At 36.7% G+C, this 15,345-nt stretch overlaps 1 protein-coding gene across 22 annotated transcripts in view; it reads right to left on the reverse strand.

The window, feature by feature from the left end:
• BAZ2B (bromodomain adjacent to zinc finger domain 2B) overlaps positions 1 to 15,345 on the reverse strand; it is a 166,477-nt gene that overhangs the window by 46,625 nt on the left and 104,507 nt on the right. For 15 of the 22 annotated variants that reach the window (XM_041124106.1, XM_030016690.2, XM_030016692.2 and 12 more), the window contains 7 exons: positions 14,281 to 14,679; positions 11,268 to 11,877; positions 9,683 to 9,979; positions 7,237 to 7,297; positions 6,584 to 6,692; positions 6,206 to 6,307; positions 42 to 252 (listed from right to left, as the gene is read on the reverse strand). In XM_041124106.1, the coding sequence (XP_040980040.1) occupies positions 42 to 252; positions 6,206 to 6,307; positions 6,584 to 6,692; positions 7,237 to 7,297; positions 9,683 to 9,979; positions 11,268 to 11,877; positions 14,281 to 14,679 (1,789 nt within the window). The remainder of the gene's footprint in view (positions 1 to 41; positions 253 to 6,205; positions 6,308 to 6,583; positions 6,693 to 7,236; positions 7,298 to 9,682; positions 9,980 to 11,267; positions 11,878 to 14,280; positions 14,680 to 15,345) is intronic. The other 7 variants (XM_030016709.2, XM_030016706.2, XM_030016708.2 and 4 more) reach the window with 3 other exon arrangements.

Raw genomic sequence — 15,345 nt, forward strand, 5'->3', positions numbered from 1 at the left:
CTCTATATACAGATACCCTCTGTTTGTGAAAACAATCTTACCTTGAGCCTGGAGCTTTCTTAAAAGCTTTGCGTCTGTGTTGTCTAGAAATTCAGTGCTACCAACATTCGGAGGTCGGCCTTTGCGTCGTCTCATCCTTGACTCCTCTCTAGAGTGCTGTCTGTCTGGATTCGGTGGTCGTCCTCTACGCCCTTCCATAGCTCTGATACGGGGAATGACTTCCTCTTCCTTCAGAAGACACCACTGCACACCCTTTTAATTGACACATTTCACAGAGGTATTATAAACACAAATTTTAAAAAGGGAAAAATAAATCTAAGATACTTGAGAACATGAACAGCAAGAGATCCCCCCCCCCCCCCACAAGTTATATATATATAAAATATGCGAGAGCTGTGATGTGCTATTTGGGTAGTACAATGTTTTGATGATGCACAGAAGCTATATATTGAGAGCTTATCACTACGAACTTTTGTAAATTGTACTACTATGCAAGATTCTGAAGACTATTCAGTGACATACACAGTTATTACCTAGCAGGCATGCCACTATTGTGATATTTTTAATTATTTATGACCTAATTGCTTATTGTTCAACCCTTTTTAAAAGGCAAAATAGATTCTTCCTTATTCCGTAAACTAAAAAATAACTCCTCTGCTTTTATATAACCCACTGCTCAATACGAATGAAAAAATGTGTCAAGCTACGAGTCACTGTCTTCCAACTGTTAGTATTTACAGAAATTTGGACATACAAAACAATCAAATGCAGTAGTGCATTTCAAATATTGCTTTCTGGGTTGTTGTAGATCTCAACAACTGAGTTGAAAAAACCACAGACTCATTTTAATCTTGAAGTTTTATTTAGTACAATGTAGTTCTCCCCTCATCCACTGCAAGAAAGTTAATTTCTGTGCCAACTTGAAGCAGTCAAAACTTTATAACTTTTGAGAATCCATCTATCTGAACTAGAAGTTATGTTAACTATATTCTCTAAACACAGTATGCAGCACTACATTAAACCCTTTCTTTAACAATTACTACTGGTTTTCTGTGGAATCTCAAAAACAAATACTGAAATACTTTGTTAATACAAATACCCAAGTTAGTCCTCACATAGAAATAGCTTTACTTTAACTGATAAAAAGTAGAGTTTATTGCATCTACTAAGCAGAACAGGAGCATAGTCTATCTGATCCTGTTTGACTGAACATGAGTATTTCAAAATTGTAACATCTTTTACCATCTTCCCAAGTTTTTGAAAAATGCAAGGAAAAAATGTAAGCTAAGTATCCTTCAGGACTACTCCATAATTTGTCTTAAAAGGGTTTGTAAAAGATTTTGAAAATGTCTGTTAAAGCAAGAATGAAAGCTGATAACTTAACAGTAATTAAATATCTGTTCAGAAAAAATAATTTGTGTTACCAAAGTCTTCACACTCGTACGTGCATAAATACTGAAATCAAATTTGCTGTACCATAAAATACATTTTTTATTTGCTTACTCTGACAATTTATCTTTTAATTCTTTCTGCTCATTCTTCATAATTACAAATGTTTAATATAAGATTCAACAAAAGAAATGGCATTTTGCTAATGAAACATTCAGATTCCAAGGAAGTGATCAGTATCTGCAAAGATACCTTTTTTTGAAGTCTGAATCACTCCCAGTTAAGACCATCCCAAGAGTACATCTCACACTTAGTTTACAGACATTCCAAAGAGCTTTGTTATTAGCTGTGTTCCTAAAACCAAGCTTTTCAGAATCATGACCTTAACACTTTGTGTACAGTGCATCATCACTAAGGACTTTTTAATGCAAAATAGTCACCTCTACCACCTAAACAGAAGTTAATTCATCTTCTATCTTTAAAAGTACTACTTAGGCATACACTTTCATTTCACTGTCTAGTACCTGACTTACAATTTATCACAGGTTCAGTCTGTTGAGCAATGTAAGCGAGATTTAATACTCTACTTATCACCTACACCAACCTCCAACCTAGGAAATCTTATCCCAGAAAGTGCAAGTGCTGAGGGCAGGCAGGGAAGGCAAAATAGAATTCAAAGAAAAGGAGGAGAAGCAGACATAGTTCAAGAAGTACCTTAGATCCTGCAGTGAGATTGCTCTTGCTCTGTATTTGTATTTTCTATGGTTATTGATACTAATGATAACAAATATGTGCAAAAAAAAAAAAGATAGAGGTCTACAGGATCATTAGTGCCACAGAGACCACGGATGTATATTACATTTTCCTAATGCCTCCCAGGAGAGAAACTAGAGGCCATCAAATGAAACCAGTAGAAGGTTCAATAAGCAAAAGGAGCTGGCGTTTCAAGGAATGGGGAGAAGACTGTTTAAAGTCCTGCCAAAAGACACTGTGGATGCAACAAGTTTCCATAAGGGAGGACAAGACACAAATAGTCCAGGAGTTAATTGACCATCTATATTTTGTGCTCAGATTTCCTTTAAAATCTGACCCAAAATACACTTCTATTAAAAGAACGTACAATCTGTTATTCTGTAGATTTTCCATATTCTAAGGAAAAAATATGGGGGTTGAGCCCCAACACAGGAGAATCAGGGGCATCCATAAAATCTAAGCTCCACTACACAACCGTTAGAGAAAAAATGGGAATAACACTATAAAATGTTGTGGTTTATTGTTGAAACTAATCAAAATAAGAACTTAATTTAATTTCTCACCTTCAGGCACCTACCATCTATTGCAATACTGTACTGCGATCAGGACACTTGCCCAAAAGGCACCAGATAACTATGTGTGGAAGCAGAATCAAGCTCAAAGCCTGTTAACCAAATTAATGAACAAAACCATAGGCACCTTGCAAGAAGCAGATATCCTCGTTTATTTCAGTTTAGATTTGTGAGAAAAAGTTAACAAAAAGCCTTCTAAATTGAATTGCAGAATTCAGAATAGGAGAAACATTTTAAATTCCAGTTTCTAGAAAAGGAAGCAAATAATTACTACTACATGACAACTGCATATGACAGCTGATTTTATAGTTGGCTGCTCTGTATGGTATTTCTATTGCATCTGTAATGAACGTTTTAGATTTCTAAATACTTATTCACAGAGTAAGTCTCTTAAGTGAACAGCAGTAAGCTTAAGAATTGGCTTAAAAGAGGTAGACTTCATGCCTTATAGAGATGCACTATATTCGTTCCGAGGCAGCACCATAATCAGATACTCTGAGAAAGACTAATGTACATAGGAGTTACTTCACAATAAGGAGATAGGGAAAAGTACTTGAAGCACTTCCCTCCTCTCCCGTTCCTGAATTCAGCTGCCTTCCTAGGCAAGCATTCAGACTTGGGGATGGGACACAGATATTTTCAAAGCTTTATCCAAAATCTTATTGGGAAAAAAAGTGCATGCCGTGTTTACCATGACTTAATGATGACTCCCAGAGAGCTATATCCAGGTTTAAAAGTCTGTATTTTGCCCTTACTGATACTTCATCTTCAACTAAAATGGATCTGAATGGAGCTACACGAAGAGTCAAGTTTTCACTAACTACATAATGACCCTGCAAAGGGAAAGGCTGAGAGAGCTGGGACTGTTCAGCCTGGAGAAGAGGAGGCTCAGGGGGCTCTCAGCAATGTGTACAAATACCTGGAGGGAGGGTGCAAAGAGGACGGGGCCAGGCTCTTTTCAGAGGTGCCCAGTCACAGGATGAGAGGCAGTGGGCACAGACTGAAACACAGGAGGTTCCCCCTGAATATCGGGAAACACTCTTCCACCATGAGGGTGACTGAGAACTGGGACAGGTGGCTCAGGGAGGTTGTGGGGTCTCCCACCTTAGAGATTTTCAGCAGCTGTATGGACATGGTCCTGGGTAACTGGCTCTAGGTGACCCTTCTTGAGGAGGGGGGTTGGACAAGGTGACCTTCAGAGGTCCCTTCCAACCTCAACCATTCTGCAATTCTGTGATGGATACCCTTGCTGTTATTTATTAATCAAAGCCAGCAAGATGCAATCTTAGGGCGCAGCTCAGCATCACTCCACAACACCCTCTTTCACCTACTACTTGATACAGTATTCCTATCGGTATTACTGAAACTCTTAAGGACCCGTGCCCTCTCCATCACCCCAAATCACATTCACACTAATCTTTCTAAACTACAGCAGTTTAAAGCCTCCAGGTCCTGTCACTGAACTTCCACATTTGCAAAACTTCAAACATTCCTCTAACCCTACTATTTCACGGCCCACTTCTGCCAGATATGCTTCTCTGTTAAAGCAGTTAATCACTGCTTTGAATAACCTGTAATATCTGGTTGCTTGTGTACCAGGAGCACTATCAGAAGCATGTAATCCATGTATTTTTGGCTTGCTATAGGTAATTCTTCAATATAACCGATTAAGCCCTTAGATCATGTTCTTCACATCTTGTTTCATCTTTGAGCTTTGTGAAACTTACCCAATCACTTTGGATGCATGCTGCATGTCTCAAAAGATGAGAGAAATATATAACGAAGAAAGGGAAGAGTAACCATGAAAGGCTATACAGAATAATCAGAGTTACAGCAAAAACAGAAATACAATTCCTGGAATTACCTCCAGACATCCATAAAGATATGATTACCACATATTGTTTTGAAGCTGGACAACTGAAAAATTTTCAGTAAAAAGGGTGCAGATTCTCTTCATGAAGTACCAGTATCACATACTGTTTTTCTAGGTGCATATTATCAGCCTGAGCGTAGCTCAACCATTTACTTAGTAATCTTCTCATTCAAAATGTCATATATAAAATGTAAATACATTTTAGCACATCTGAAACAGCTGCCCTCAATCCCTTTTTTTACGAGAAAACTTTTCTTTTGTTTAACCAAGTCTTAATGGAACCTACCATAAACTACACAAGTAGAAAGTATAGTGAGAGCTACAGCAACTTAATATTCATACTGCCAACCTTGCCTACAGAAACCTGCCCTTCCCAATGCCTTCATTCTTAAGTTTTATAGTATCAAAGAAGGGCAAAACCTGCAAATCATCTTATGAATTAAAGGGAGAAGAAAGAGATAACTAGAGAAGAGGACAACACTAATGAACCAACATGGGCAACAAACACAAAAAAGTAACAGGGTAAAAAGAGAGCAGATACCCCGACACTACATTACGTTCACAACATAAAGAATTATTTCAATCAAGCCATTCAGGTACATAATGAAGTTCACAACAACATGAACTTGCAATTGTTGTTTTATTAAGGCCAAACATGAAGAGGGTTTAGCAATGTTTTACCCTGTAAGCCAGGAATCAGGAAGCACCATCTAGAAGTAGCTGCTTCCTATGAAATCAGTCTTTATTGCTTTAAAATTTATACTGTGTAAACATGATGTATTTCTACAGGGTATCACAAGGACATAAGGCTTAAGTAGAGCCTGAATTCAAGATTGCTGAGAGCACGATTTCTGTCCACGTTCCTGTAGCAACATAGTCAGGGTACTTATCTTTTAAAGAAGAAAATACATACACTAACAAAAGTCCAAAAAGTTTCGTGCACATCCTGAAGAAATGGCAACACGACCAAAATACAGTAACACAGTATGGCACAAATATACTAGTAATTTCCTTGAAATTCTAATTTTACTTATCCTTGTGTGGTTTATCTACACAAAGTCTAAGAGTTCTACCACCGTAAAGCATAACTGGTATAAGTCAGCACTCCTTCCCGTAAAAATCTCATGCTTCAGAAAGCTCAGATGGTATTCTCAAAACAGGAAACACTTGTATTTAAACATATATTTTTTATATATTATGCAGATGAATACATGAAAAGAGTGTGATTTAATGCATACACATAAATCTATCAATATTAGGCTTATACAATAAAGGAAGAAATAAAGAGTTTTACTCAGAAATATCTGAATACTGACAAAGATAAAATATGTAGCTCAGAGTTCTTTTGTATACTAGACAAATCCAGGCTCAGAGCTGATCATAAGGCATGCCGAACTCCTGCAACCTCCTAATAAAATCACTAAGAGGAGCGGTTTTCAACATTGCCCAGGATCAAGCTCTCAGCATTTCAATATAACTACCATTAAGACATACGCACAATTTTTAGAAAGAATTAGCTAAAAACAGGCAATGCTTCAGATTGTAGCAAAAATTACTTCACCTAAATTTAAGTTAATGTTCCTTGGATCAAAGACTTTACTTTTTAAAAAGTGGATACCTGCGGTCCATCTCTGGCTTCATAGAAGTCACCCACTCCTATTTTTGCACTGAAGCTGAAATTGTCCCTTGAGATATCCATTATTCCATTTCTGCTGAGATACTGAAAAAATCACATATTTTTCCACTTCAGCTTGTAAATAATTACAACCCAGCTTTGATGTACAGCTAACTTTGTGAGTGTAATGTTTTGCATATTCTATCAAAGGGATATGCATTTATACGAGATCAAATCAGTAACAGACTGAGATACATTATGCCTCACATCACAGGATATTTTGAAATAAGTATCTTTATTGGAGGGGAAAAAAAAAGGCATTTTTTAATTGCAAGCATGCTTAGTAGCATTAGAACACAGAAGTTAAAAAGAGGAATGTACCTTTACTACTTCAGGATACTGTCTCAGCTTCTTTCCACAAGGTGCAAAATATGCTACTTCTCCTTGAAGACGACCACCGAAGTTTCTTATTCGGGTTTCTCTTTGCCAGCTAGAGTGATATGAAATAGTTGCATACAACAATACACTTTTTAAAAAACAAGTAATGTCAATTTAAAACTATTATATAAAAGGAAAAAGGCACATATCTAAAATGTGACAAGAGTATCATAAATCAAACAGGCAAAACCAGAAATTGTTATTATCTAGATTGTCCAAACTCTGACTCTATATGGATTTATTTATATCAAGCTACTTGCATATTACCAGATTTTAAAAGGCTTAGAACTATATTTCAGGGAGTTATTTGGAGTCTATACTGGCTCAGATTTAACCACCAGGATTAATTTCCAGTGGCAAAACTGCTAAGAGACAGGTCAGGTTTGCAAAAGAACAAATTTGATGCACAAAAATTAACACATGAAATATGCTGACACTTTTAGAGACCCACAGTCTCTGTGAGTTGGAAATCTAAATTGCTGAAGTTCTTTCCTTATTATTCAGGCTCAAAATTTTTTAACCGTCATTTCTTTACCAACTGACTTTTGAAGGTATTAATCTCCCTTCAAGGAATATCAAATATACACATAACCTACCCGTATTCGAGAGGAACACGCAGCTCACGTTCATCTGTTACTCTTCGTCTTTTTGAAATACCTAAAACAAAATTTCTGATTAACACCTAAGAGAAGTTACAAAATGAAAACATGTTGCTAAAATATGCTTTTTATATCCCCAAACCAAAACATAAATAATTTTTACATTCTAGCCATTACATACCTCGAGTACCAAGAAAATTAATGTAACTATTCTCCTTTTGAAATACATTTTCCTCTAAGTTTCCTTTAACCTCTTCTTCTAAAATTGTAAACAGAAGAAAACCTAATTACGCCATACTGAACTGCTTGCCTTGTTTGGCTCTCTCAGATATAGCTAAAATAATTCCTTGCACACCTGTTTTTCTACACTAGACCATATTTAAATTTTTTCAGTACAGAAGATGAAAATGAAAACACTCTTTACTGTAAAAGTCCATGTATTATAATAGGTTCGGCCTTCAAAGAACACTGTGTCTAGACTGCAGTCAACCACCAAATGCAGAAAATTTTCAAGATTATTCCAGCTTTTCAAAGTTCAAACAGAGGTGTTTGGTGCTAGTCAAGAGAGTGAATCAATAATACAATAGAGACAATTGCCAAACATGGGATTTTACAGAGTACCAAAGGCTGATACTTTTCTCAGGCCTCTGAGAGAACTGCAGGACATGCACTATGTACACAGACAAACTTCTGGAAGATGCATTTCTCTAAAAAGTAGTCTGGACTTTGTGTAAAGAATGTGACATATCTCTTCCCTGTGGAAACGGACATGAGAGACTATCATCATCAGACTGAACCCTTGAAACTTGCTCCAACCTCTTGCAGCCAGGAGCGTCATGTGGTGCAATGGCACAGGTTTCCAACTGAGATGCCTGCACGATCTGGAAGCAACTGCTAAGAGTCCTCTACAGAAAGCACAGACGAACTGCCCATGCTTGGATGCCAAACTTTGTGGACACATGTCTGCAGTCTTAAACTAACATGACTGATGATTACATTACTTCTAATAGTCACAGTGGAGGGAGGGAGATTGCTTGTCCAAACACAAGTGAATTGAAAAAATGAGGTGTCCAGTGAAAAACATATAGAGAAGAGACACAAGACCTCTTCAGTGACTGACCAGCTTTAGGTAAAATGGACACAAAAATATTTTAATTGTATTACAGTGAGTCTTACTAGGAAAAAGTACTACACCTAAAACAAGGACACAAAATTAATTTATTCTACCTCCCACCTCTCCGAACAGACAAAAATCTGCTACCGGCCTTTTCAAAGCATCATAAATCAACACAGATTCCTGAGCAAAAAAATTAACTTTGTATTTTAACAATTTGGATTAGTCCTAATGCATGGGAAATATTTTACAAACTGTGTGCTGAATAGGCCTGTTTCTGGGAAAAATATGAAGTAGATCACATTACACTGCTTCAAAGTTAATGCACTTGATGACATGCAATGAAATTCCCATTCCACTGAATCAAAATATAAAACCAATTTATGAGTGCATGTCCCCACTTAAAAATCTACTTACTTGCATGTTAATTAAATATCAAGTTTCTAATTCAAAGTAGTAAATATGCAATTTAATTTAATTGTTACCATGCAAATTGAGACGTGTGACTTTCAAAAATGCATTCTTTTCTGTAGCAGTAGTAATTACTAAATCTTACAAATTAGTCACCAAATGAAGGATTATAAACACTATGTAACATCAAGCAAATGCTAAATGTACTTTTCACGAACCTTTTAAAAATAATTCCTTGCATGTAATCCATAAATTCTACTGAGAATTTTGAAGGAATAATTAATAAAGTTATATTTTAACTAAATACAGTTATTAAATTTGTTGAGGAAGGGGCAGAAATAAAAGATTCAGAATGCAAACTATAACGCATAGAAATTAGAAATAAATAAAAGTAACTAGTTTATAATAAATTCGTAAATAACGAAGACTAAACAATGAAGAATTTTAATGTAATAAGTATCAACCCTGGCTATTTCATCCTACCTTCTCTCAAATAATTATATGAGCTAAAATGTCCTGGACTAAGCGTAATGTTCAGGTTTTGAGAACTTGCAATTCTGCTAACTGATTTTAATGTCCGTTGCAAACACTCATGAAAAGATCACAGAATCACACAATAACCCAGGTTGGAAGGTTTATGACCTCAAAAAGTCCTCTGGTCCAACCTTTCGTGGGAAAGGGAGCCTAGATGAGATTAAATAGCACCCTGTCCAACCGCATCTTGAAAACCTCCAGTGTCAGGGACATGACCACATCCCTGGGGAGGTTGTTCCAGTGAATGATTATTCCTCCTGTAAAAATTTCTTTCCTATGTCCAGGTATCACTTGATACCAGTGTCTAAACTACTTTTGTGACTACTGTTACAACACATGCCGCTTAGATGTTACATTGTACTATTACAAAAGACATTCAGGTACCACAGTGTGTACTTGGTGTAAGAGTAGATGGTGCTGTCCCAAGAAAAACAGCAGGCTGGGACTCAGGACATAAGGCAGCTGGTGCAGAGCTTGGGGTCTTTGCTACTTGGAGATTAAGCGGGGTGGAATGAGCTGCAAGACCAATGGAAGAGCTCTTCGCAGAGGATGAAGTTTTATTCAGTTTCAGTGGAGTTTTTTCTCCCTCAGTGTCTGTATCGGATTCATCTTGATCTTTATCATCCTCATCATCTTCATCCTCAGACCCTTCTGTATCTGACTCAGAATTACTGTCAGACTCTGTTTAAAAAAAAAGTGTGGCAAAATGCACATTATGACTTGATAACCAATGGCAAATACATTTAAGTTCTAACACTTGAAAAGTCTTTTGTCTTATTAAATAAGAAGCTTTTCTGACTTCAGGGGTTTTTTTTATAACATCTCTTGAGTATAAATAGAAGGTTATAATTAACTACCTAACCTTTAAAATGCCTACAAATAGGACAGCATAAAGAAATTCTGTATGATATTGCACTCTTGTTTCAGATGGAATTCTTTCATTTTCCATGAGGAGATGAGAGACAGAAGCTGCAGTATTTTAAGAGACTGTACACCCTAGAATGAGCTACAGCTAAGACATCCCATGAGCCAGGCAGCGGTTGAACACTAACCACAGGAAGGGCACTTCACAGACTGTGAAATCTAGCATGAAAAGGAAGCAAACGATGGAACTGGGTACAGGCTGAAAGGTGTCAGAATTGGAAGTGTGGCGATCTAGGCAAAGGAAGAGTTAAAGGGTAGGCAGGATAAGGAACTGAAGACAGGCTACAGCTGTGAGGAAAAGAAAGAGGATTAGTATAGGGTGTGTGGATGAGAGGGGGAAAGAGAATGATGAAGGTGGAGCTGGACCCAAGGGATATTGGTACACCGGGGAGAAAGGAGTGACTGGGAATATAATCAACTCTTTAAAACAGGCCTTGCCTTTCTGAATTGCTGAAGAGCCTTTAAAATAGTAGTCTGAATGCTATCTATGAACACTGCAGCCCTTACAACCGTCCTGGTAATTTTCTCTAATCTTGCTCATTGACTATTGTGCTCCTGAATGAAGCCTAGAAACATGCTTTTCTTGCCACTCTTGACAATTTAGGCCTTGTTTAGTCCCTCTCTGGTTGGGAAGCTTGTTCTGCAGACAGGCTCTGCCTGCCAGAAGAATTAACCATCAACCAGCCTATTCTCTCCATCACCCTCCTGGGCAGGTTGCCACATAAGCAGTAAATGAGCTGCAGGCTGAGTGATTGATCTGGAAGGTAGGTAGGTCTCTGACAGCCTTTCCAGAAGGCTGCGGAGCCATCTTACCGGGACAGCTGAAAATATATTTGCCATATGACCAAGTAACAGATATGATTTTGGATATGACACAATAGGGAACTGGGAGCCATGTGCTACTTTCCAGGGTATCTGTAGGACACTGTGTGGGCCATGCTGTCCCAACATTTCCTAGCCCCTATTTTAAAATATGGTACAAAATGCATGTTTTCAACACTCAAAAATAAAGTTTCTGCTTTTCCTATTAAAAAGGTTAAACCACCTGATTGGCTATCATCAGAATCATCATCTTCATCGTCCTCATCTTCATCTTCGTCGTCGTCGTCATCATCATTTGAGTCGTCAGAGTCCTTACTGCTGGGGGCATCTGAGTCTACCCCTCTGAACTGCTCCACCACCAGTTTTGCAGAATGAAGGCGGTGTTGTGTTTTTACTGCATTTACTGCATTATTGCTGACTGTTTTATCCTTTCCTGAACCAGGTAACACAGGAGAGGTAGAGGGCATAACAGATGTCCGGTTACCAGTTGTTTTTTTCCCACATGCACTCAAGTTTACCGGCAAAGAAAAGGGGGCACTACTAGAAATGGCTACACTCTCATTGATCTTGGTCTGGGATTTCAGTTTCGTAGTAAGTGCAAGAGGAGCCTCCTGGATGACGCTCTGAATAACTCCATTGGGTTGGTGATTACCTAAAAGTGCATTTGTCAGGAATGGATTAGAATGGTTGTTTTCCAAGGATGTGAGTTTTTGATGAGCTGGTGAACTAGATGTTGGTTTGGGGCTTGACAAAGCTGCAATAACCTTCTTCAGGTTCTTAGATGATTCCTGTTTCTTTAGCTGTGCTGCTGGGAATGTCTGTTTATATTGTTCCTAAAGAAATAAGAAGACAGAGGAATAAACTGTAGAATTTTTTTTTATTTATTTATTTTTAGTATTCAGGCAGGTGAACTCTATGAAATCTTAAACATCCACTAAGCTATTTTTAGTAGATCAAAAGTAGGTGCTAGCTACAACAGAAGAGATGAGGAACTACAAGTTACGTACGTCTCTCTCTTGATTTTCACTGTAAATGAAGTAGAAAAAGACAAACTGAACTCCAGATGAAGCTGATCTAAATTACGTAGCGAAGCTTTTTCACTTGCTACATGGCTCTAGACAATCATTTTCATAAAGATATTAAGCATCTTGTAAAAAGAAATTTTTAAAGAGAGACTACTGTTATATACTGGCATAGGAAACACCCCACTTCTTACTCACTTCAGCATATAAAAATCTCATTAGTGAATGTAAAACTAACTTTAGTAATTTGTTCATTTTAAAGCACAAGGTAAATACAACACACTAATGGCAACAATGCTAGCAGAAAACCAAGAAGAGAAGGCTCTTGGCATAGAAAAATTTTATCAAAAGAAAACATGGGAAAAAAAGATATTACTCAGAAATACTGTGATATGCTAGTTTTTTAAATCTGAAAAAGTAGTACTTGAAAGTTCTTCAGGTAAAACTTAATCAGTAGTGGCTCAGAAATGCATCTAAAGCTTACACAGTCTTTAGTCTCAAGACTCTTCCAAGGAAGAAGAAAATACATCATCGTTGATGGAAGAAAATCACACAATGGATAAAGATAGTACATTTTAAATCAATTTTTAAATATTAAGTCAAATACAATACATTCTTGAAGTTACTAACATTTAAAACTGAACTGAATATGAAATTATGAAAACCTATAAAATAAATATTCACACAGTGCTTGTTTCCAGTAAAAGTTTTAAAGAAATCAAACCACTAAATGGGTGACGTATCATCAGCTAGAGACTCATAACCTGAATTTGACAGCAGAAGCCTCTTCCAATGGCAAAGACATATGTTTTTATAATTGTAATTTATTTAGCCATTCCAAGTAAATGACTAGCTTATTTGAATTTTGTGAAGTACCTGGGAGCTGAAAGGAAAAAACAGTGTTTGTATTCTGGTTTGGAATAAAAACGACATAATAAAAGTATTTTTCAGTCCTCACTGAGGACTGCGAGTTAGCTGTGAATCAGAGTTCAGTTTACTCTTCACCAATACTTCTTAGTTTAAAACAACGTTTGTTTTTAATAATGAAACTTGCCTTGATAAATGTACTTTTTTATATATTTATGTATCTCTCTCTCTCAAGCCTCAACATTTCTAAAATGCTAGATTTTCTCTTCTAATCCCCATTCAAATCTAACTGAATAGAAAATACGAAAATTTATCACTAGTCACCATAACCACTATTAACAAAATAAATAAACTGAGTATCTATAAAGAATTTTTATAAGTTACAGAACTGTTAAGACATGTAATCATATTGTAGAGTCCTGACCAGAAAAAGGAAGATCAAATGTATTGCAGTAGCCATACTGAGTTTTAATAGCTATCAGTACATGAATATCCTTGTGTCTTTAAAGAGCAAACAAAACCCAAGATTGAATCAAACTTTTTTTTTAAAAAGGCTTTCAGCTACTCTGTTTAAAATCATGATTAAAATAGGTAATTTTAACTACTTTGACTTAAAACTATCCAACTTGAAACAAAGCAAAGCCATGCTTACATACTAGATATAGAAAGTATTAAATCAGCGTTCTGACTGAAACTAGGAGCAGAACAGGAAAAATATCTAGGCCACACAATTTACCCATGAGTACTTTTCTATTTTGATATTGATTTTAACTACTCATTTTCCTTAAGAAATGCATGACAAAATCCTCTGCGTTCTTTGTACCCATTACTCTCACCAGTACACCGATTGCTTTCAGCAGAGCTGTAAAGTTCCACTATGTGATGAGCATGAAACTCAGGTTCGACATTATGTGACACTAAGTTGTGTATATGATACATTATGTATACGTTAGGGTATGCATACATGCACCACCAAGTAGATGACTTTTCTCCGAGATAAAGTTACGGAATAGTTCAGGGCACTTCTATATTGAATCATCTCTAAAATTAAAGCATAATATTTGCTGCTCTTCAAAAAAAAAAAACCCAACCAGCCCAAAAAAAACACCAAACAAAAAAACCCCAGAACAAACCACAAAAAAACCCACAAACCCAAAAACCAACCACCACAGTTCAGAACATATACTACCCCCACAATTTAGTTAGTTTACATCATTCAGAAATCCGTATCAACTCTAAAAACACCTCCAAAAAACATGATATGAAAATAAATATACATATAATTTTAAAACATTAAGCAGGCAACGCAGGTTACAAATAATCAAAAAACAGTGTTTTTTCACTCACCCGTTTTGATCTTACATCGCTGGTCAAAGAGATAGATTCTTCAGAGGTATTTTTATTCCCTGCTTTGAGTAGATCAGGGGAAGGAACTATGAGTTTTAAATAGGTTTCCTTTTTGGCTTGATGTACCAAAGACAAAGGTTTCACATTGGGAACCAATCCCGTAGACTGTATTACACTTGTGTGTTTGTTCACAGATTCCTCCTTTGCCTGAGAGCTTTGGAAAATAAACGGAAGCTGCTGTGACAAAACCTGAGGCTGCTTCTGCTGGGACTGGAATGATGAGTGAGTCTGGGAATCAGACACAAGAGGTATCTGCTGGTGTGTTCTTTTTTCTTGGGACTTTTCATGTGGTTTTTGTCCATCAGTTTTCATATCTGTTACGCCACTATGCATTAGCACCTGCAAAATACGTATTTTTGACTGTTCATATTAGATCAGTTAAAGATCCTTTAAAAAAAAAAAAAAAGTATATCATCAATCCCCATGAAACAATTATACTATTCTTGGTAGAGGAGGAACAATAATAATTTTAAAGTCAATCTTGTCATGTATTTATTGCTTAGGGTTTTTTTTCCCCCCAGATAGTTTCAGCATGTGAAGTCAATGCTTAGTAGAGAAGGAGTACTAAACCATGGTTGTTTTTAAATATATTTTTGACTGTAAACCTAACAGGATACCCAAGATTCCAATCTTGTTCTTCCTTTGGCTACCAGGAAAAGTAACCACTCTACTAGAAAAAAGCAACTGCCAAAGCAATATCCATAGAAAGATTTATTTCCAATATACTATCAGGACACAGCACTCAATTTCTTTGGATTTCCCACTTTGTAACAGAAATAACAGCCTACCAACTGTTAAAACTCCCAGCCAATAAAGAACAACAAAACACACGCACGCACACAAAGGAACCAAAAAAAACCCGAGAAAACCCTGAAGCAAAACCAAAGAGTATTCTTAGCATTCAGTAATGTGTAGTTAAGTAACTGCTTGCCGGTACAAAAATGAACAGGTCAATTTTTCACAAATAGCTTTCGGTGACAAGACTGTGAGAAGCAGAGTGAGGTG

The sequence above is a fragment of the Aquila chrysaetos genome, chromosome 6, assembly GCF_900496995.4.
Source record: "Aquila chrysaetos chrysaetos chromosome 6, bAquChr1.4, whole genome shotgun sequence".
Classification (NCBI taxonomy): domain Eukaryota; kingdom Metazoa; phylum Chordata; class Aves; order Accipitriformes; family Accipitridae; genus Aquila; species Aquila chrysaetos.